Source organism: Uloborus diversus, unplaced genomic scaffold, assembly GCF_026930045.1.
Source record: "Uloborus diversus isolate 005 unplaced genomic scaffold, Udiv.v.3.1 scaffold_705, whole genome shotgun sequence".
NCBI lineage: Eukaryota > Metazoa > Arthropoda > Arachnida > Araneae > Uloboridae > Uloborus > Uloborus diversus.
Genome location: NW_026558907.1, coordinates 62,834 through 84,482, shown reverse-complemented (window position 1 = coordinate 84,482; position 21,649 = coordinate 62,834). Strand labels below are relative to the sequence as shown.

The 21,649-nt window shown below is 32.5% G+C and overlaps 1 protein-coding gene across 1 annotated transcript in view; it reads right to left on the bottom strand.

Annotated features, from left to right (window-relative positions):
• LOC129233766 (synaptonemal complex protein 1-like) overlaps nucleotides 1–21,373 on the bottom strand; it is a gene marked incomplete at its 3' end in the record, with an annotated part of 40,877 nt that extends 19,504 nt beyond the window's left edge. Inside the window, exons 1-3 of the mRNA XM_054867744.1 lie at nucleotides 20,050–21,373; nucleotides 18,797–19,386; nucleotides 4,151–4,338 (exon numbers count right to left, since the gene is read on the bottom strand). Coding sequence (XP_054723719.1) covers nucleotides 4,151–4,338; nucleotides 18,797–19,386; nucleotides 20,050–21,373 — 2,102 coding nt within the window. The remainder of the gene's footprint in view (nucleotides 1–4,150; nucleotides 4,339–18,796; nucleotides 19,387–20,049) is intronic.
• Nucleotides 21,374–21,649: the final 276 nt, after the last annotated feature.

Here is a 21,649-nt window from a genome sequence, read left to right as displayed (position 1 = left end):
TTCTTTGACATGTAATACTCGCTCGTCCGTATTTATATTGGATACTAAAATATTGATACAGTGCTCCATGGGTGGGGGAGGAGTCATCCGTCTTTATTGTCACCCGAAATATCGTTCGATTAAAATTTTAAAAGCTTCTTCCGACATTAAATCGGTGTGTTTAAAAATTCGCAACGCATCGCGTTCGACAATCTCTTCGCCATCCATCAGTCGTCCTAAATAATCAATGTAAAGTCCCTGTAAATTATAAACCATTCTCGAATATCCGTATCCCGGTTGCCAAATATTATTTTGTTTTAATAATCCATCGTACGCGATTGTCGTATGGCTGACGGCTTCTTCGGGTGTCATTCCGGAATAATATGAGTTTGTTATTCCGTCACCTATGGATCCAAACATTTGGTACAAGTGTTGAAAAGATCCCTTCGCTCCCGCACGTATTTGCGTCGTCAAACAATAGTCTTTATTTTTAACGAGATTTTCGAATTGCTCGTACGATTTGTCTTTGGCACAGTCGATTAAATCGTGGATTTCGCCCAGAGTGATTGCGAAAGGTTTTCGTTTGGTCATGGCGTCGATATAAAAAAGTCGCATTTTATCGATACAATCGAAAGCAAATTCCGAACCGTACAAATCGTAAATGACGCGAAACGTTTTATTTAAATCGTTTAGCTTAACCGGTAGAAAATCGATCTCGTCGAAAAATATGTGATAGGCCACTTTCATGTCGCTACACGCTGTCAATTTTATTCCCGATGTGAAACTACCGAGATTTTTTTCTGAATTTAAAATTTCTTGACATTCCACCTGCGATTGCATGTTCTGGAAGATATATACATTAGCCTCGTCCCCGTCAAAGTCTGCATGCATAATATCTGCAATTTCGACCGGAATACCAAAACAGGCGTGTTGCCACACCCCTTTAACACGTAGGGTGCAAAAATTTTCCGGTAGCAGCGAAGGCATTCTGTTCAAAATGATCCATTTTCCGACGCAATGATATAATTCTTGCGCTCGTTCGGGTAAAATAATTTCATTGGGGCGTAACGTAGTTTCGGGAACGATCATTGCACGCATGGAATAACAACAACGTTTCCCGAAAGCAATCTGTCGAAAAAATGTATTTTTTCCTTGCGATCGTTTGAGTAAGGAGCCGTGAATCAAAGGAGCTTCTTGTAATTGTTTATAAAAAACGGGTATTTTCGATCTGGGTTGAATTTCCGTCGTGCGTTTCGTGATAGGTTGTCCGGAAACAAATTTCATGACCTTTTCGTAAACGAGCGTCGTGGGAACTTGCCAGTAAATCGAATCGGGTAAAATGAGAAAGTCTTGAGGATACGGGAGTCGTCGACCCGTCAAACCGGGAAGCGTAAATGTAAAATTTTTTGTGTCGACGTATAAAGATTCGACTTTATACCAAGGCGAGGGATTGGTATAAAATGTATTACAACAAATTTCAAAATTAATATCTTTCCCATCACCGTGTTTAAAAGCTAATGTTTTTTCGCAATGTTTACAATTTTTAGCAATAAAATTACCTCTTCGCCACGTTTTTAAAATTTGAATCATTTCTATCGGTTGATAGCGCAAACGACAAGTATCGCCGTTTAAAAGACTCACCGTATAATTCGACGCCGTCATTATTTGTTTGAAAAAAACGTTGTTCTTTTTCGAATAGTCTAATACAAATACATATTTGTATCAAAAAAAAAAAAAAAAAAAAAAAAAAAAAAAAAAAAAAATTTTTTTTTTTTTTTTTTTTTTTTTTTTTTTTTTTTTTTTTTTTTTTTTTTTTTTTTTTTTTTTTTTTTTTTTTTTTTTTTTCATGGTTCTCGTAACGCTCGATATCTCTGAAGCCATGGTGTTTCCGTAAATATTTTTTTATGCACCATATCTACTAAATATTTATTTTCTTGTGTTTTATCTTTCCATGCAATTACATCAATAAAAGATTTAGGTAAAGTATAATAATGAGCTTGATCTTTCAAAGATAATCCAATCAGTTTTTTTTCAATTTCAATGATTGGTAATGATGACTTAGTATCAACTATACTTGCTAATAGTTCATCCCACTCCATTTTCAAACTAGTCTTGGTTTTTTTTAACTTTCAAAATTTTAATTATGTTATCTTTTAGTTCTTTCCATCAATATTATTTATCAAAAAAAAGGAAATGAACAAAAGAGATCGATATTATTTTTATGATGAATATAACCGACCAAAATTTCGAAAAAATGGTGATCAAATGCAAATTTATGAACGAAATCCCAATGGATCGCAAATATATCCTAAAGTTGGATATCCGTTTGCTCATTCAATCGATAATAAACCTTATTACGCAAAAGATTTTTATGGAAACGAATATTATCCGATTCGTAGAAGAATGTCATGTGTGATTAAAAATGAATCAGGGAAAAAACCACAATTTGCATTATATTCTAACGGAGCGGAAAAATATCCACACGATCGTTCAGGTAATGAATATTATTTAACCGTTAATAAATTACCTTATTTATGCCGAGATGTTAACGGTAAAGTCTACTTTTGTAAAGATAGAAGAGGACACGAACTAGTACCCTGGAATTATTGTACAATTTCAGAAAAAATACTCAAACGATACGACTCGGCAAAAAATATTGTCTTTATCAAGGAAAAAGAATGTTGTCCAAAAATTTGTAATTGCGTTATTAAATTACCATCATGCTTGTTATAAATAAATTCAAAGTCATTTTTTTTCGCAGTAAAATTAAAGTAGGATAAATGATGCATTTATAAACAAAGATAACGACAACGTTATTTAAAGTGATCGTATTATGTCACCTAAGGACAAATACTACTCGTATAGTGAATTTGGAGACGCAAGGTTTCCGAAAAACACCGATGGGACTGAAATTTACTTAAAAGATCGTAAAGGAACAGAAATTTATCCTAAATCCGGTTATCCGTTTGCGCATTCACGAGAAAATAAATTTTATTACGCGAAAGATAATCACGGTAACGAATATTAACCGCTTCGTAACAAAATGTCTGTAATGTTAAAATCTAATAATACGAACATGCCGATATTTGCTTTATACGAGGATGGAAATCAAAGATATCCGTCTGATAAAAATGGTAACGAATATTATATTGTTCATGAAAATTGCCCGTTTTATGCAGATTGAAAAATGGAAACGTTTCTTTTTGTCGTGATAAAAACGGACGAAATCTCTTTCCTTGGAATTATAGCCCACGTACCGAAAAAATAATTTGGAAAATTGACTCCGCAAACAACTTTGTATTTACAAGAGAACGAGACATCTCTTTAGCTGTGTTGAAATTAATTTACAACATGTTTAAAAAAAAAAAAAAAAAAAAAAAAAAAAAAAAAAAAAAAAAAAAAAAAAAAAAAAAAAAAAAAAAAAAAAAAATATATATATATATATATATATATATATATATATATTTTTTTTTTTTTTTTTTTTTTTTTTTTTTTTTTTTTTTTTTTTTTTTTTTTTTTTTTTTTTTTTTTTTTTTATTGATCATTTACGAAGTATTGACAATGTTTAACTCCTTGACAAATATAGTCCAGCATGATCCAATTTAAATTTGAATTCAGTAATAAACTATAAAAATATAATACGTATAAAAACGTTACATCGAACTTTAAGTCATTTGTTTGAACAAATTGTTCCACCATAGACTGTATTTCGTCAAAAACTTTTCCTTTTTTGCGAATGAAAGGAAATTTTTTATAATCAATTTCCATAACGTTAGAATTGTCGATTAGTTTATACAAAAAACCCTCATTCGAATTTAAAACATACTTTATGTGTTCTATTCCCAACGATCGATATTTTTTTATAAATTCGAGTGTCACATCGTAAATACCGGGTAAAAATTTGTTTTCAACAAAAAAATCGGTAAATTTTTGAATATTTTCGCTTCTTATCAAAGAAATATGTGTATCGATTTTCAAATTCGTTTTTTTTAACATTTCCAAGTCGTAATACTTGTCAAATAAATTCATCTCTACTTATTAATTTATCCTTGCTTTTTTATGTGGATTTTTTATCATGACATTTTGATAAGATATGAAAACGTTCTCCGCTTTTCTTTTTTTCGCAGTCTTTTTAGGATTCGCCTCATAATTTTTAGATTCATCGGCTTGCGATCCAAATTCACCGACATCATCATCATCACCATTATCTACTACCTCTTCATAGTCATAGTCTTCGTCGTCGTCGTCGTCGTCGTCGAATATCGAAGTTACTTTTGACACAATCGTATCGTTTGTCGTTTGAACACGATATTTTTTGAAAGCTTTATCAAAACGCAGCAAAAGGTAATCTTCTTGAAACTGTGTAATTTTGTACGCCGTGAAAAATTTTCGAATCATCGTTGTAATTTCTTGCGTAGACGTCATTGCTCCGGGAACTACCTGGACATCCGCAAATTGAACAAATTGTTTGAAAATATCTGCATTTTGTAAATAATATTCTTTAAATTCAATTAATTGCTTTGGAACTGGACGATACCGAATTAATCCTTCTTCTTTTACGTTCATGTTATGAACGAGATGTTGATACATGTAGAGAAACAAACCCCGATACGATCCTTCGACAACCGACGTGTCTGCGTGTAACGGATACCTTCCGTGAGTTAATTGAAATTTTAAATATTTAGGATATTTTGTACCGAACGTCGATTCGAATGGAAATGCGACTACCCTGTCTTTAAAAGCGTCGGTCGCGATACATTCCGGAAACGTATTGGTACAAGCGAATATTTTAGAGGTAGGAATTCCTCCTTGATTCGACTCGTACAAATTCCTAAAACTCGTCGAACTATTACCCGTAATCTCTTTCAGAAGGTTCTCGTTTAATTTCCCCCCCATCTCTTCAACGCCGACGAATCGTCCACCAAACAAAGATGTCGCCAATTCCGGTTGGGCATTTAAACCGCTGTTATTGTTTGTGATATTGACGCTTCGAATTAAATGACCGTATCCCCCGAAAATTCTCACCATCAATTCCATCAATTTACTTTTACCGTTTCGCGTTTCGCCTTTAAATATAAAAAGTTTACGTTCGTAATTAGTTGCGATCAAACAACTCGATAAAATATCGGTGAGATACATGAGAACGTCATAGTCGAACGTGGCATAGATGCAAAGATTCGCGAAGCATTTCAACATACTCTCCAACAATTCCGAGGACACCTTTTCGGGAAACACAGATATCAACGCGTTTAATATTGTACTATTTGGTTTTTTGGTCAAAAATATTTTTGTGAGAAATTTGTAAAAAAAAGGTCGACTCGTCAGCGTCGTATACATTCGAACGATATCCGTATTCGTCCGAACCCGTTTCATCGTTTGTCTGTCGAAAGGAACACCGAGTCTTTTTTCGGATAAAAAAAATTCCGGTACCGTACCTCCAACGTGACCCGTCAATAAATCCAAAATACCTTTCTCGCACCGCAACATGTACTTGTGATGATCCATTTCGATGGACGTGCGTTCGACGTTCGTTTCCGAATGAATATTTGCTATTAAAAGAGAAATGTTGACATTTTGAAACAAATCCATATTTTGAGCGCCTTGTTGCCTAGAGAACATTTGAATTTTACTCCAGATGGAATTGACAATATTAACAATTTCCATCTTATCCCTCACTTCGTACCAACACTCGTGTAAAAAGTTCCACATGTACGTTTGTGTTTTTTTGGAAGAATTTTTCATGGTGGCCGTAATGAACGGGAAATGTCGTTTTTGTAGATGATGAATGATGTCGACGATTTGATCTGCCGTGGACGCGTAAAGAATCGACGCTTTCCTTTCGCGAACGATCGAATCCAATTTTTTTTCTAAACTCGTTACTTTTTTAGACATGTTGGATGTGCAATATAGAATGGTATTCATGGAAAATTGACTCGATACCATTTTTAATATTTCCGGATTAACATCCTCTAAACGATTTAACAATTCTTGTAAATCGGAACAACCGGCTAAAAGAGATCGTAATAATTGAACGAGGTACCTGGAATCCTTTTTGAGATGTACACATAGGGTATAAAAAATGGGTAAAAAATAATATCCTTCGTCGAATAAAAGTAACGATTTTAAAGGATGCGGGTTATCGATAAATTGAGCGTTATCGGAACGAATAGCCGTATTGACGGTTTTAAACACATCTTCCGGAATCTGAAGAGGTGATTTTAATCGATTCGTCCAAACCTTATAAACGGGATTAATCGTTTGTATATTTGTAATATAATGGGCATTTTCCGAAAAGTAATGAAACGTCAAAAGCCAATTTTGAGATTCTTTAAAATGTGGCTTGGGACCTTTTAAAATGTACATGGTATCGGTTTCCTGATACGTGAAAGCTGCGACAACATCATATTTTTCTTTTTCGTCGACATTTTTAGATATGATGGTGGGATAAGACATTTTGTGAACCGGATCGAACGGTGTGGGTACGGGCATCATCATTTCTAAAACGTGCGAGTATACATCCGAAGCTTTCATGTATACGAGTTTTCTGAAAAACGAAGTCTCGTTTTCTTTTTTCCGTTTGAATGATTTCTTTACGATATCGAAATTTATTTCGAAAGTTGTCGCGTTTCGAAAATCGAGACACGTGGTTTCTTTTTCATCGTAATAATACACCAAAACGGGAAAATATTTTTCAGTGTTTGGTTTAGACGTGTTTGCGAGTGTAAAATTTTTCGGAATATCTAATTTGATAACGGATCCGCACGTGTAATTAGAAAACAATAACGGTTGAAGTTGAGCACAAAAACGAACGTAGTCATCGTTAGAAATGGTAATTTCGGGTAAATGAACATGAATTCCCGAATACGAATTGCGACGAGAGACGATAACGGTAAAATTTTTTAAATTCATAAAATGATTTTTTAGTAAAGGTTCCACAATTTCCAAGTAATATTTTATCCCAATATCCGAGTGTTGAATCGTTTGTTCGGGAATTCGGATATCGATATCAAATACGAGTGCATGGTGAACTGCGAGTGTTAGATCCAAAGTGAAAAAATAATTTTTGTCAATGCTTTTTCGAGTAAAATATCGAGAAAAATGATTAAATTGTCGTTTTTCGATCGAATAAATGCCACCGCTCATATCATATATGATATAACAATTTTGATACGTTTTTGGATCAATCGATTTAATGTTAGCTTTGCGAACTAAAGAAGGATGCATTTTCAATCGCACTTTGTTTTTTCCCCATTAGTTTAAAAAGCAAAAATGTCACTCTTTTCGAGTGAGATTGCATATGTTGTAAAAAAAAAAAAAAAAAAAAAAAAAAAAAAAAAAAAAAAAAAAAAAAAAAAAAAAAAATATATATATATATATATTTTTTTTTTTTTTTTTTTTTTTTTTTTTTTTTTTTTTTTTTTTTTTTTTTTTTTTTTTTTTTTTTTTTTTTTTTTTTTAATAATGAACTAAACGTTTTGTGTTTTTTTAAATTTCCACTTTTAGATATTACATGTTATCCTAAATTCTAACATTCAAACTCGTTTTTTTTTTCAGGTTACTGTGACTTACCTTCTGTTCGACATGGTGCTCGATAAAAAGCTTAAAATAACAACTACCGCCAATACAATTGAAACCACGAGTGCAAAATTCGTTTCGGGAATGGGTTGGCAATCTAAAGATCTTGTTGACCATCCATTCTCACGACACACCGCAAAGTATGTCGAATCTTTACATTTAAACTGGACCTTTTCTCCTTCTGCGTAGAAAGGCTTATCCGGAACTGTAATCGCGTTTCTCACATCGTTTGTGCAAAATATTTCTTCGCAAGTGGGTTCTTCGCCATTCCACACGCCATTAAATTCACATTTTCTTAATTTAGGACCCGACAATCGAAAACCCTTGTTGCACGAGTACCTGGCAACGTCATTGTCGTTTGCATCGTATTCGACACTCCCGTTCATAATATCCGGTAATTTATCGCATGGAATTTTGGGTGCACAAACACCGTTTATCCATTCGGCGACACCGTTAGTGACTTTACACGTCACTTTGTCGAATAATGCTACATGTACATCGTCACATTTATATTTGAAAGTCGTACCGGGTCCAAATGGACCTTGTAATAACGCATATGCCTCCGGTTCGAGATCCAAATAACCGTGTTGTATCATAGGAATATCTGCACAAGCCATTTTCTTTTAAATTTGGATCGTTTTCCTTTTTTATTCGTTAATTAAAATTCATACCGAATCTCTCAACCGGTAACGTTTTCACCCGTAAACTGGAAAATAGTTTTTTTTAATTCATGAAACGATTGGAAAATTATCGTTATTATTTTCGTAGAAATCGATATGATTTCGAGCGCTCGTGATGATTTTTTGAAATGACGTTATAAATCGACTATCCAATTTAACGCCGGCAATCATTACCTGATCATCGAATTTGCTTTCGATCGTCGTACAGGGCGGTGGCGCTCCGTATCGTACGCTCGAGTGTAAAAAAGGTCCACAATCACATTTTTTTGTTTTCGAGTTCCAACCGAGAGTTGGTTGATTCGGAATATCGTTTAAACAATAATCGACGGAACACGTGAATTGGGTCGTCTGAACCATCCTATTATTGTTTTTATCGAGAGAGCCGCAATGACATTGATATCGAAACGTTTCTCCGTCCGGTAATAATTCGTAGTAATCCTCGATTACAGAGTCGATTATGGAATTTCCCGTTTTTTTATCGATCAATATGTTTAAATCGTTATCTTTCGCATCGACATTTTTACACGCAATCATGTTATTGCCGGCCCAAACCGCTTCGTTTCGAGCGACACACAACCATCCCGTCATTGAAAAAATTGGAATGTTAGATTTTTGATTGCATTCCGAAAATCCGGTAGGCAAGCAATAAACACCCGGTTCGATTTTTTTATCGAACATGATGATATGGTCTTTTTTCGTAACGATCACTTTTTGGAAATGATCATTCTGACATATCAATTCACAATCGCACGATTCTTCATTTTTACATCGATATCCACGCATCAAACATTGATTCGTTTCGATAGAATCGAATGTAGTGAACGGTTTCGAAGAATGTTCGCGTCGATGAACACGTAAATCTATATTTTGACGGTAAAACAAATTAAAAATTGTAATTGCGATAACTAATAAGAAAATCAAAGCAATGAAATTAATATTCATCGGATTATGCTTACTATTACTCTTATTTTCGCCTTTATTTATACCGTGGACCGATTATTACGTGTGCGTATGGACGATCGTCAAAAAAGAAACCTATCTCATTCGAATTTTTCCGCAAGACGAATTTCTAATTATCGATAAAAAGATTCCCTATCTGTACGTAAAACATTCGAAGAAAAACGCTATACGTTTAGATACGATGAGAAAACATCAATTTATTCATTACAAATATCTTTTGCCGAAAATGAATCATTTGCCTCGCATTATCTGCTACCCGAACACGATCAAAACGATTCGTGGTGTTTTACAATTTATCAATGACGGTAGTCACTGATGTGGGTGAATTTGGTACGTATAACATGAGTGGATCCGAAGCAATATAAATATTCGAGTATTTAAGAAATTTTTCTTCATTTTTTAAATTGAGTGATTTTAAAAATCGATCATACATGAATTTAAGCTCTTTTTTTGATGCAATATTCTGAATCGGGTGATAGAAAAACGCGTCGTTACCGTTTGAATTAAAGAAAATAACTGGTACATTTTCCCAATTACCAGAATTTAAAAGATAATATTTAAAAAGTCTCTGACTGTTTCGAATCGAGTGTCGGACTTTGAAATAATATTCTGCACATTCTTCCATGTTATACTTTACTTTTTAAACTGGACTCGATTTGTATTGAAGGGAATCCATTTCGGATTGCTTTTATCGTTACAAGCCGATAGAAAAAAGCGGTACAATTTCGGAGGATAACAATGAATTTTTGGATATTTTTCTTTAATGAGTTGCGTTAATTTTCGATGATGGGGGATTCCATAAAAACCAACGCATTTTATTTTAGCAAATTTCAAAAACATTAAGAATAATTCAAATCCCTCTTTGCAAGCGATACTTTTATAATTTAGACTTATACGAAAAGGATATAATGGAAAGATTGAAAACCATGGTTCATCTAGACGAATATCGACATCGGGAAACATGACGAGTAAAACAGATGTGCTTTGATTCATTAATGTATTTAGCATTGGTGGGTCGGGATCAAAGTAAGAAAATGTCGGCATGGAACTATAGATATGCACTAGCTCTATCCATTTTTGAATAAACTCCTTAACGAGTTTTTTATTATAACAAACAAATTGCTTCAAATAATATTCTCGAATAAATATTTCGGTTTTCCAAAGATCGAACATGTCTTTATCAAGCATTAAAAAGCAAGATCGATTTAAAAAAATATATCTTGCGAGATAATAACTATATTATCAACTCTGAATTAAAAAAAAAAAAAAAAAAAAAAAAAAAAAAAAAAAAAAAAAAAAAAAAAAAAAAAAAAAAAAAAAAAAAAAAAAAAAAAAAAAAATATATATATATATATATATATATATATATATATATATATATATATATATATATATATATATTTTTTTTTTTTTTTTTTTTTTTTTTTTTTTTTTTTTTTTTTTTTTTTTTTTTTTTTTTTTTTTTTTTTTTTTTTTTTAATGTTTTGTGTCAAATAATGTAAATATACTTAACATCATAATTGCTACGATAATCACAACAATCATGTGTATAAAATTAAATGATTTCCTAAAAGGTAAACAAGTTTTAGGTAATTCGGACCATTTTCCATTCGAGCATTTCGAATCTGTCATAGAATCTCGACATTTAAATGTAGCCTTTTCACCGTCTCGAAAAAAACTTTTATCTGGGATCATAACCGCATTTTTTATAATGTTTGTACAAAAATTTTCTTGACAATACGGTTCATTTTCACTCCATTTACCATCGGTTTGACAGATTCTTATTTTAGGACCGATTAAAATATGATTATAAGTACAAACATATTTCGCTTCGTCATTTACAAATCTATCCTCATAATTGACCACTCCATTATCGGGATGAGGAAGGTCCGAGCAAACCACGGCACATATTCCACCAGTCCAGACATATTCGTTATCTCTCAAAACACAGGTGATAACATCGGAATATTTTTGTGAGTATCCTTGATCGCAATCGAAATGAACTTGTTCATCTTTTGAAAATATTTTTTTATAAGATTGATTGTGTTTTAAAGTTAGAAAACCATTAGGAACGATTGGAAGTCCGACACATCCTTTTATTTCTCTTTCTTGACTCATTTTTTCTTTTTTTTCTTCCAGTCTTTACATTGAAAATCAAATATAAACTTTTAATCGTTGTCATAATTTCCAATGATAATCCACATTATATTTAACCGGAAATGTGACAGGTTAACCAGTTACGTGGTATGGTTCTCGTTTCCGAATGCACGAATACCTCGTTCACTCGATGAAAGTTTAGCAACATTCTTCAATTTGCAATCGTAATATTTTTCAAAAATGATTTGACATACCGGATCACCTGCCGAGATAAACAGTTTGCTCGGCCCATCATTTTTTAAAAGAACATGTACACTTCCTCGATAATCAGAATCGATCACACCAGCTTTCACTTCCAAGTTAAAAATCAGAGCTAATCTCGATTTTTCCGCTAATCGACCGTAATACGATTTTGGAATTTGAAAACATATTCCCGTGTCCACCAATTTTCTTTCCCCGGCATCTATCATAAAATCTTCCACAGTATATAAATCATATCCAGCAGCTTCTTTCGTTTGTTTCGTCGGTGTTTTTGCTTTATCGTGAGTTTTGATAAACGCAATATATTCCATAATGAATTTTTTTAAATTTGAAGACACTCTCAGGCTCTTTATTTTTAAAACACCATCATACAAAAAAAAAAAAAAAAAAAAAAAAAAAAAAAAAAAAAAAAAAAAAAAAAAAAATATATATATATATATATATATTTTTTTTTTTTTTTTTTTTTTTTTTTTTTTTTTTTTTTTTTTTTTTTTTTTTTTTTTTTTTTTTTTTTTTTTTTTGTATGATGGTGTTTTATCCACCTGTCATAGGATTGCAATTAATACATAAATTAAAAACAACGTTTGGAATATTACAATTTGCCATATTAGAACAATCGATTCTTTCTAACCGATTGCATTTTTTACACGCATAAATAGTACACATTTTTCACCATATATAAGAACTTTATCCACCTGTATATGGACTACATCCTGCACAAGTATTAAAAAAGGCTTGTTTTTTACAATTATTTACCGTTTCGTGACACTGAATCCTTTCCAATTGGTTACATTTTTTACATATGACGATAAAACACATTTTTAAATCGCGCGATTGACTAATTCTTCTTTATACACCAACTAAACCTTTTTTTAACGTTTCTTTCGCTTTTTCATGCTTCCGGGTGGAGGTGGAAATGCTTTGCGATTAATGTAAAGATAGATTTTACTTTTATCTTCTCTGCATTTTGCACATTGTCTCCATAAAGTTTGATCGTCGACATATTTTATACATTTATTGTACACGCATTCATCGCCGCAAGTTACGCATAAGAGTCCTTTGCACGCAAATTCACGAAAATAATCAACGAATCCATCACACCAAGGTTGATGATTTTCCTTTGTCGTAGATTCCTTTTCCCACATAATTTCCCAACTATCAAATTTTTTCGCGAGAGTTTCCGGTTCGAATCGAAGTTTCATTGATACGATTCCAAATTTACGTTCCACATCCATCGGAATTGAAATAATAGTATACATATTAGGAATATCGATATCGCTTAACGAAATTCGATAGATACAATTATAGTATCCATTCTTAATCCCGGTTTCGATTCGTAACACTTTCCAACCCCATTTTCGACACATTTGTAAAATTTGACAAGGCGATAAATGATAGAAGATATCGATGAGATCGTATTTGGAAACCGATTTAATAATTTCAATATAAACAAACATACCATCCGACTTTATTTATTAATTAACGAAAAACAATTACCGGCTCCTTCGTTAAATTGCTGTCCGAAAAATATTTTATCCGTCGATGTTTTTACGGGATGCTTGATTTTATCTTGTAAGCAATAGCGAACGTAATTCTTTTTAGGAGCTTCGAAACTCAATACCTCTAAAGGCGATTTTGTTTCGTTTTTTGCCAATCCATCTCGGGTCAACGCTAATGGTTCACCCGATCTGCATTGATACTTGACGATATTTATGATATCCGTGCAATCGGATTCCAATTGATACTTTATCAAACGCATCATATTGTAAAAGTAACAAACGATTCCACATTTTGTAAATATGGTTTTGAAATTGCTGAAAGCTACAATGTTTCTTTCGTCCAAGTTTTTCATTAAAAATACAAAATCTTTCACGGAATGATACGTAATTTTCAAAATTTGGAATCGTGTCTTTTCGGTGACGATGAAACGAAACGACTCAATGTACCGTAAATTGCCGTGTTCGTCACATGCTTTATTGAACGGGTATCCGGGATTTAAAAATCCGACATCGCGTGGAAACAACTGCGCTATATCTCGAGGAGAATAATGTTTTACGAAAATTGTGAAATAACGATTGCTGCAAGACATGTCGAAAATCTTGGTTTGAGTATCGAGCGTTTCCAGTTCATATTTCAATTCATGTTCGACGTTGTAGGATTCCACGTTTTCGAACGATAAATGTTTACTATCGAGCGTTTGCTGTGTATTATTTCTCGTCAATCTGCACGTTAAACTGATCCCGATGGGATCTCCGGGTATCGGGAAATTTTTGACAATGCATCTTATGAAAGTTTCTATAAATTCCGGAACAGCGGTTCGCTTTTCGTTGAAAATTTCTAAATTTATATCTGCGTCCTTTAGATGTTTGTATAAAATGTCCGACACCGTCTCGATTGAGTATGGCTTGATCAATCGTGATATAGTTTTCGCCTTCTCTGGAACAGAAAGAGCGTCTCGAAGTAGTATTTCCGCTGGATCCATCGACGAGTAATAATAAATGTTTTTTATCTTTTTTTAACGCTTGTAAAGCTAAAAGACGAGCAAAAACGTCTCGTGTGGGTAAATATTTTCCCTCGTATATGTATTTATCGTCGAGAGCGTAACCTTGCACTTTAGTCGGTTTCCAAGTCAATTTTTTCGGATTTTCCACAATGAAATAAAATTGCGTGTAAAGATATCCGTCGAAACCTTCAAATTCCAATTTAACTAAAGGATAGCGGTAAAAATTTCCGCGTTGAAATTTATACCCCGTTTCTTGTCTAAACTCTAGATAGGCAACGTCGAATGCCGATTTTATAAAATTGGATTTGTCGAATTTTTTTTTCGTGGGTTGACCGTGAGGAAAATCGATGCAATCTTCGAACAACTTTTTTGCTGAATAATCATCAAAATCTTGTTTTTCCTTTTCGTTAAGATTCGGATAAACCGTTTTTTGAAATTTTTGCAAATCTATTCCGTTATAGCGATTATTTGCCGTTTTAAACTCGGAAACCATAAAATTATTGACACTGTACGGTATCTTTCGCTCGATCACGATAACACGACCATCCAATCCTTTATCGGTTTTCACGACAAGACCGTAAGACACTCGCCAACGATTTGTTTTTGCTGCCATAAACGCATGGACTCTTGATTTTTACAACAAAGAAAGATTTTGGGGACGACGCACTAGTCTCTCAGTTATGTATTTATTGTATTTAAAAAAAAAAAAAAAAAAAAAAAAAAAAAAAAAAAAAAAAAAAAAAAAAAAAAAAAAAAAAAAAAAATTTTTTTTTTTTTTTTTTTTTTTTTTTTTTTTTTTTTTTTTTTTTTTTTTTTTTTTTTTTTAAATAATATAATTGTGTAACCTTTGGCTTTTTAATAATCAACGCTTTTCTTCTGATTTCTAAAGAAATTAAGTAAACGTGAATCATGCTATCGTTATTACATCTTTTACGTTTCCAACGAACAAAATTCGGTCAACAATTAAAATCTTGTAGTAATTTGTGTAAAATTCATCACACCTATTTAAGAAATTTCTTTTTGTTTGCCTTTGCCGTCAGCATGTCTCGTCAATTTTTTGGTGATTCGATCATTTGTCATACGGATCGTCAATCAATTTCTCAAAATTTATTAGAGACGCATTGTTTGATAAACGGAACATTTACCGAATACAAGAGTACCGAAAATAAAATAGAGTACTATTTTCACAATTATTATCAGTGGCTTTCCCTCATATTGTTGCTGGAAGCATTTTTATTTTTCTTACCATTTCAAATATATAAAACCATCGTCGAACGTGATGTGGTGGGTTTTCTGATAAATGACGATAAAAATTCAATCGAAACGATTTTGAATGAAATTAGCAATAGCGGTCGTCATTTATATTGGAAAAATTTATCTCTAGAAATTTTTTATTTTGTTCACACGATTGTACAATTTTGTGTTTTACGTTTGATCCTTTTCAAAAATTATGCTACGGATAAATTATTTCCCCTCTACGGAAAATGCTTTATGGATTACTACTCCGGAGGGTCCATTACACATGGAAAATTTACGTGTTTACTATCGTTGAATGTATATTATGAAAAATTTTTTACAATTTTATATTTTACGTTTTTTATTATAATTTTTCTACATGTAGCTTTTCTTTTATTGCGAATAGCTCAGTGCTCGTCGTCAAAATTTCGTCCTGGACCGTTCGATTACGATTTATCTCGATGGTATAGTTACAAATTAGTTGAAAGTAATAATCAAGGAGTAAAGTTGTGGCAAATTGGGAAGAAAGCAAATTTAGATTACAATACAATAATTTAAAAAAAAAAAAAAAAAAAAAAAAAAAAAAAAAAAAAAAAAAAAAAAAAAAAAAAAAAAAAAAAAAAAAAAATTTTTTTTTTTTTTTTTTTTTTTTTTTTTTTTTTTTTTTTTTTTTTTTTTCAAGTTGTTAAAACGTATCTGATAAATTTTTCAAGCGTTGATCCTTTTAATTTAACAATCATATCTTTTAAAACATTGTCGTGTTTTTTTCTGTACAATTCAAACAATATGATATATTTTAAAGAAAGTGGTTTGTCATACATTGGGTACAAATAAACAGAATTGTTTGTTTCTATTTCATGTCCAAATTTACTACGACGTACATATTCACACTTCTTGTTCATTCTTAAAATGTCGCAACCGTATTCCTCTAAAACCTTTCTAGTTTTTGAAGAGCGTGAGTAATGAAACGGGGTATTTCCTTCAAAATCTCGTTCGTTGATCACACTCGAATCTAAAAAATTTCCATATGAATTATTTATAAAATTACGATTCAAACAACACTCATTGCGTATCACCCACCAATGCCACAACGTGTAATTGTGATGATCTCTAGCGTACTTGGAAATTAATTTCAAATAACTTGGGTCAAACATGTAGAAATATTCATTTATTTCTTTTAAATTAAGACACGTAAAATTTTCAAAATGCGTTTCAGTCAACGATAAATTTTCAAATAGTTCCGGAAACGTTTTGTAGATGAATACAAAAGACGAATCCCAAAAAACATCATTTACTTTTAAATTTCCAAAAAAAACCTTATTTTGTAAAGGTAAAATTTTTTCAAACTGATCATCGATCTTCAGTATATTCAAACATTCTACACTCTGACAGTAATTCACAGGTAAATTACCCTCGTCATTCGATATGGTCATCAATTCTTTTTTTTCGTTGCATATAAACTTCACTAAAGCTTTGTTGTCACATTTTGCCGCGATATGTAGCAAAGTGTTTCCGAACGAATCTCTTTCCAATAACAATACAGATTTAGTATCTTTATACCGAACGTAACTTTTTGGATGCGAAACGGAATGATTCATGCATGTCAGAGTAAACTGTACTTGGATATTATTTTTAAAGAATGATGAAATTTTAATTTTTTTCATTTTAATATCTCCCGGTGACTGATCAAAACAGTTTCGGATATTTTTACATTCGGGATATTTTTCCAAATAATCAAGTTTCGCTTTAACGTATCCCATGTCTTCGTAAAACATCCAATGCAGAAAGGTATTGCCATAACCATCTCTAACAGCGATAAATTTTTTCCTTTGCCAATCTTCTTCAAAAAAATCGTCTCTATACGCGAGCATTTTATCGACGACTCTTAACATCACTTCGGAAGAAAACATATTTTGAAGATTGTCCTTATTCGTGAATAAATAATCGTATAACTCTACGCTTATCGTTCGAATATCCATCTTCCATTTCATCTGTTTAGATGTCGGCACAGTTTTGTTGTACGCAAATGGAGCGAATCCGAATTTATCCAATTTCTCGAAATTTAACATTCGTAAATGTTCACTTTTGAAATATTGTGTGATCGATCCTTGCAGATACTGGGCCAGGAAATGAATTAGCGTTCTTCCCGTTTGAGGATCCTCTTGGTTAATGTCGAGGTCAAACTTTGTTGCCAAAAAGATGCAAGTCTTTACACATCGCAATGCATAGATTTCGTAATTATGCATAAGAACAAATTTCGCATACAAAGCAATATTGAAACGATTCTTGAAATAGTCCACCATCTCCATTTCGTCTGTAGTATCATCTACAAAATCTAAATTACTGACGTAGAGTCGTATACTATCGAAAACATAACGCGGTATTTTTACTTCCATGCTGATATCTCGAAGAATGAATGAGAAAGGATTGATTCGGGAAACGGAGGTGCAGATCCTTTTATACACCCGACGGATCATGACGAGATAAAAAACGCACGTATCTCGTGGCTCATCACGCGCTAACCTCGTGGCTCATCACGCGCTGACCTCGCGGTCTGCATCGAGGTCTAATTCGATTCGCTTTGAGAGATAAAAAAAAAGCACAGGTGCATCGAGGATGATGATGATTAATCGAGGTCATTTTTTTTTTTTTTTTTTTTTTTTTTTTTTTTTTTTTTTTTTTTTTTTTTTTTTTTTTTTTACATCATGTTTTCGCTTGTGTCGATGAAAACCTCTTCCTCATCCGACATTTCATTTACGTCTATTTCATTTTCATTTTTGTTTCCCTCATTAATTGTTTCTCGTTTTCGTTTTCCGTCAGTACATACTTTCTTTCTTGGAATTTCTTCCCATGTGTTTGGCATATTTTTGATCAACGATTCGAGATATCTTTTTGTTTCTTCCATAATTTGTTCCAAATAACGATTTACGTCAAACGATAAATTGAGTTCCGATTTTCCTTGAAATGCTCCAAGGTTAAAATTGAAATATTCGTTTACAAGGTCTTGTATTTCATCTCGCTCTTTTGATTTCAAAACGTTCTCGATGCGCTGTATATTTTCCACTGCCCACGTAACAGCAGACTTTCGACTGCTTAGCTTTAAAATATTTAACGTCAATTCAAAATGATGTCGATAAAACTGATGAAATAAATTTCGCATTTCTTTTAACATTTTTTCGCAAATTTTATTTTGTTGTTTCATTTTTTTAAATTCTTTTGTCTGTACGTATTTTCTGAGGTGTTTGGTGGGTTTATGAATTCTTTTGAGTTCGGCTATTCGATTATCCTTTTTCTGGATCCACTCTATAAAATTGGAATCCCAATTTTCCATGCTCTCGTTATAATCCGAATAAAAATTTTTACACTTATCATAAAACGCTTTAAAATTTTCCTCAGTTTGTTTTAAATCCACGCGCATCGTGTTTAAAATACTGTTTAAATATTCATATAATAACATATAAATATCGTCATTCATAATACGATACTTTTCAAAAGAAATATTTACCGTTTCCATAATCATTTTATCGATCATTCGTTTCACGTAACCCAAACGTTTTATGAGATACATTTGAACATTTTTCTTATTTGCTTCATCTATAGAGTTTAAAATTTTTTCGAACATGTCTTTTAATATCTCCATTTGAAACAGAGAAGCATCATTCATATCCTCGTAGGTTATTTTTTCTTCCATGTCGTCGGGATTAGTTTTCGGGTCAAAAAATTTTCTTTTTTCTTCCAATTGAACGTTTTGCTGTTGTCTCACCTCTTCTAATAATTTTATTTGTTGCTTTAAATCTTCCATTTCGGATTTTAAAAATTTTTCCTGTTTCTCATATTCCTTTTCTAATTTATACGCGTAACGTTTTACGTCTCTCTGTATTACTTTATCGTGATCAATTTTCAATGTTTCGAGCTTAGATTTCAAATTTTCTATGAAAATATCTTTTTTTCCGGACAATATTTCCAACTCGCTATGTACGTTTTGTAATTCTAAAAGCTCTTGTTTTTGTTTTTGTGTTTTTGAATTCTCGTCCTTAATAATTTCTTCGTAATCTTGATGTAATTTTCTGTACTCGAGTTGGATCCGTTCGTAGTCTGCTTTTAAATTTTGAAATGTTTTTTCTGCAATGAGCGTTTCCCTTTCGCGAATCTCGGTAAATTGGTCAATTTTCTCTTTAGAATCTAATAATTTTTGGTTCAAAGAATTAATTTCTTCAATTTGATTATTAATTTGACAAAGATATGTATTTATTTGACTTTCGTGATCTTTCTGCACAGTTTCTAAATGTTGAATTTTTAAATTCAATTGCTTTACTTTGGATTCGTGTGTAAAATTAGTGTACGTCATTTGTTCATTTTCTTTGATTTGATCCATTAATTTTTGTTTGAACGATTCACTCGCTCCAAGTTCATCGGTTAATTGTTTTATATCTCGTTCTAATTGGGAAATTTGATTGTTTTTACTTTTTTCCAAATTATTATATTTTTCCAGATTCTCGTTGGCGTTAGATTTTTGTTGTTCCAATTCGATTTCTTTCGACTGAAATTCCAAACTTTTATTCTTCAACTGTTCTTCTAATTCCGATATAATTTTGTTTTGTTTTTCCGTAACGGTCCGATGCTGCTCCAAGCACGACTTTGATTCATTTTGTAAACTAGTTATTTGTTTCTTCCATATTTTTCCCTCGTCTTTGATTCGTTTTATTTCCGATTTCATCCCAGACAATTTATTCTCGCAATCGTTCAAATTTGTATCACAGTATCGCTTATCTTCGGAAAGTTTGGAAATTTCTTTCTTCAATTCTCGGTTTTCATTTTCCAACTCGTCGTGCGTTTTCTCCGCATTACATGTTATTTCTGTTATTTGGTTCCTCGTCGATAACTCGGCATCGCGGGTTTTTTTAATTTCGTCGTTTTTTGCATTGATTTCAGCATTTAAACGCTCGACATTTTTCTGTAACGAAATACAATTATCGGTTTTAATCTTTACTCTGTTTTCCAATTCTGAAACATCCTCTCGGCAATGTAAAAATTTAGCTTCCCAATTTTCGATTTCCGCTTTCAAACGCTCGACATCCTCCTGCAACGAATTCGATTCGTCGGTCTTAATGTTTAGTTCATTTTTTAATTTTGAAATATCCTCTCGACACCGCATTAATTCGGTTTTGCATTTTGAAATTGCCGCTTTCGAAAACTCGGAATCAGTTTCCCATTTTGAAATTTTAGCTTTTAAATGTTCGGCGACCTTCTTCAACGAAATTAATTCGTCGGTTTTAGTCTTTAATTCTTCTCTTAAATTTAAAACTTCATCTCGACGTCGTAGCGATTCAGTTTCCCATTTTGAAATTTCAACTTTCGAAAGCTCGGCATCCTTCTTCAACGAATCGATTTCGTTGGTTTTAATCTCTACCTCGTCGCTTAAATTCGAAACTTCATCTCGACGCTGTAGCAATTCGGTTTCACATTTTTCAATTTCAACTTTCGAAAGCTCAAAATCCTTCTTCAACAAAATCACTTCGTCGGTTTTAATCTTTACCTCGTTTCGTAAATTGGAAACGTCTTCTCGACATTGCATTAATTCGGTTTTATATTTTTTTTCAATCTCAGACTTTGAAATCTCGACATTCTTCTGCGATGAAATTAACGCATCGGTTCCAATCTTTAATTCCTTTTCCAATTTTGAAATTTCTGCCTTCAAACTCTCGACATCCGTCTGCAACGAAATAGATTCGTCCGTTTTAGTTTTTAATTTGTTTTTTAAATTTAAAACTTGTTTTTGGCACTGCAGCAAATTGATGTTCGATTCTTTGGCAATCGATTCGTGACGGTCATTTTTCAAATTTGAAATTTCGGCTTCCAATTGTTTCACGTTTTTCAAACAATCTCGCTTTTCTTTCTCCGTACGCGCCAATTCCTCTTTGAGTATCGCGATTTTTTTACCGTCGGCAAGCGATTCTCGAGACATCTCATCGATTTTTTCGTTCAGGGAAGCAATCGTTTCCTTATCGTCGTCGAGTTCCTGAGCGGGATATTCGATCGATGGTTTCACAAAATACGGTAACGATTCTTGTTTCGAAATCATGGTTAACGTCGGATTCGTGTTTTTTAATCTATCCATTTGTTCCCGATAATTTTCATTTTCCGTGGTCAAATTTTCTATTTGGTGCTGCAGATCGATCATTTGTAGTTGAACATTATGACTCGATTGCAATAACGCTCGAATAGTCGAAACAATTTCTGTATTTTCCGGACTCATTTTATGTACGATCCCTTGCAATTCGGAGATTTGTTTTTCAAATTCTTCGTTTTTCACCACTATATTCGACAACACGCCTCGCGATTGAGATAAAAACGGTTC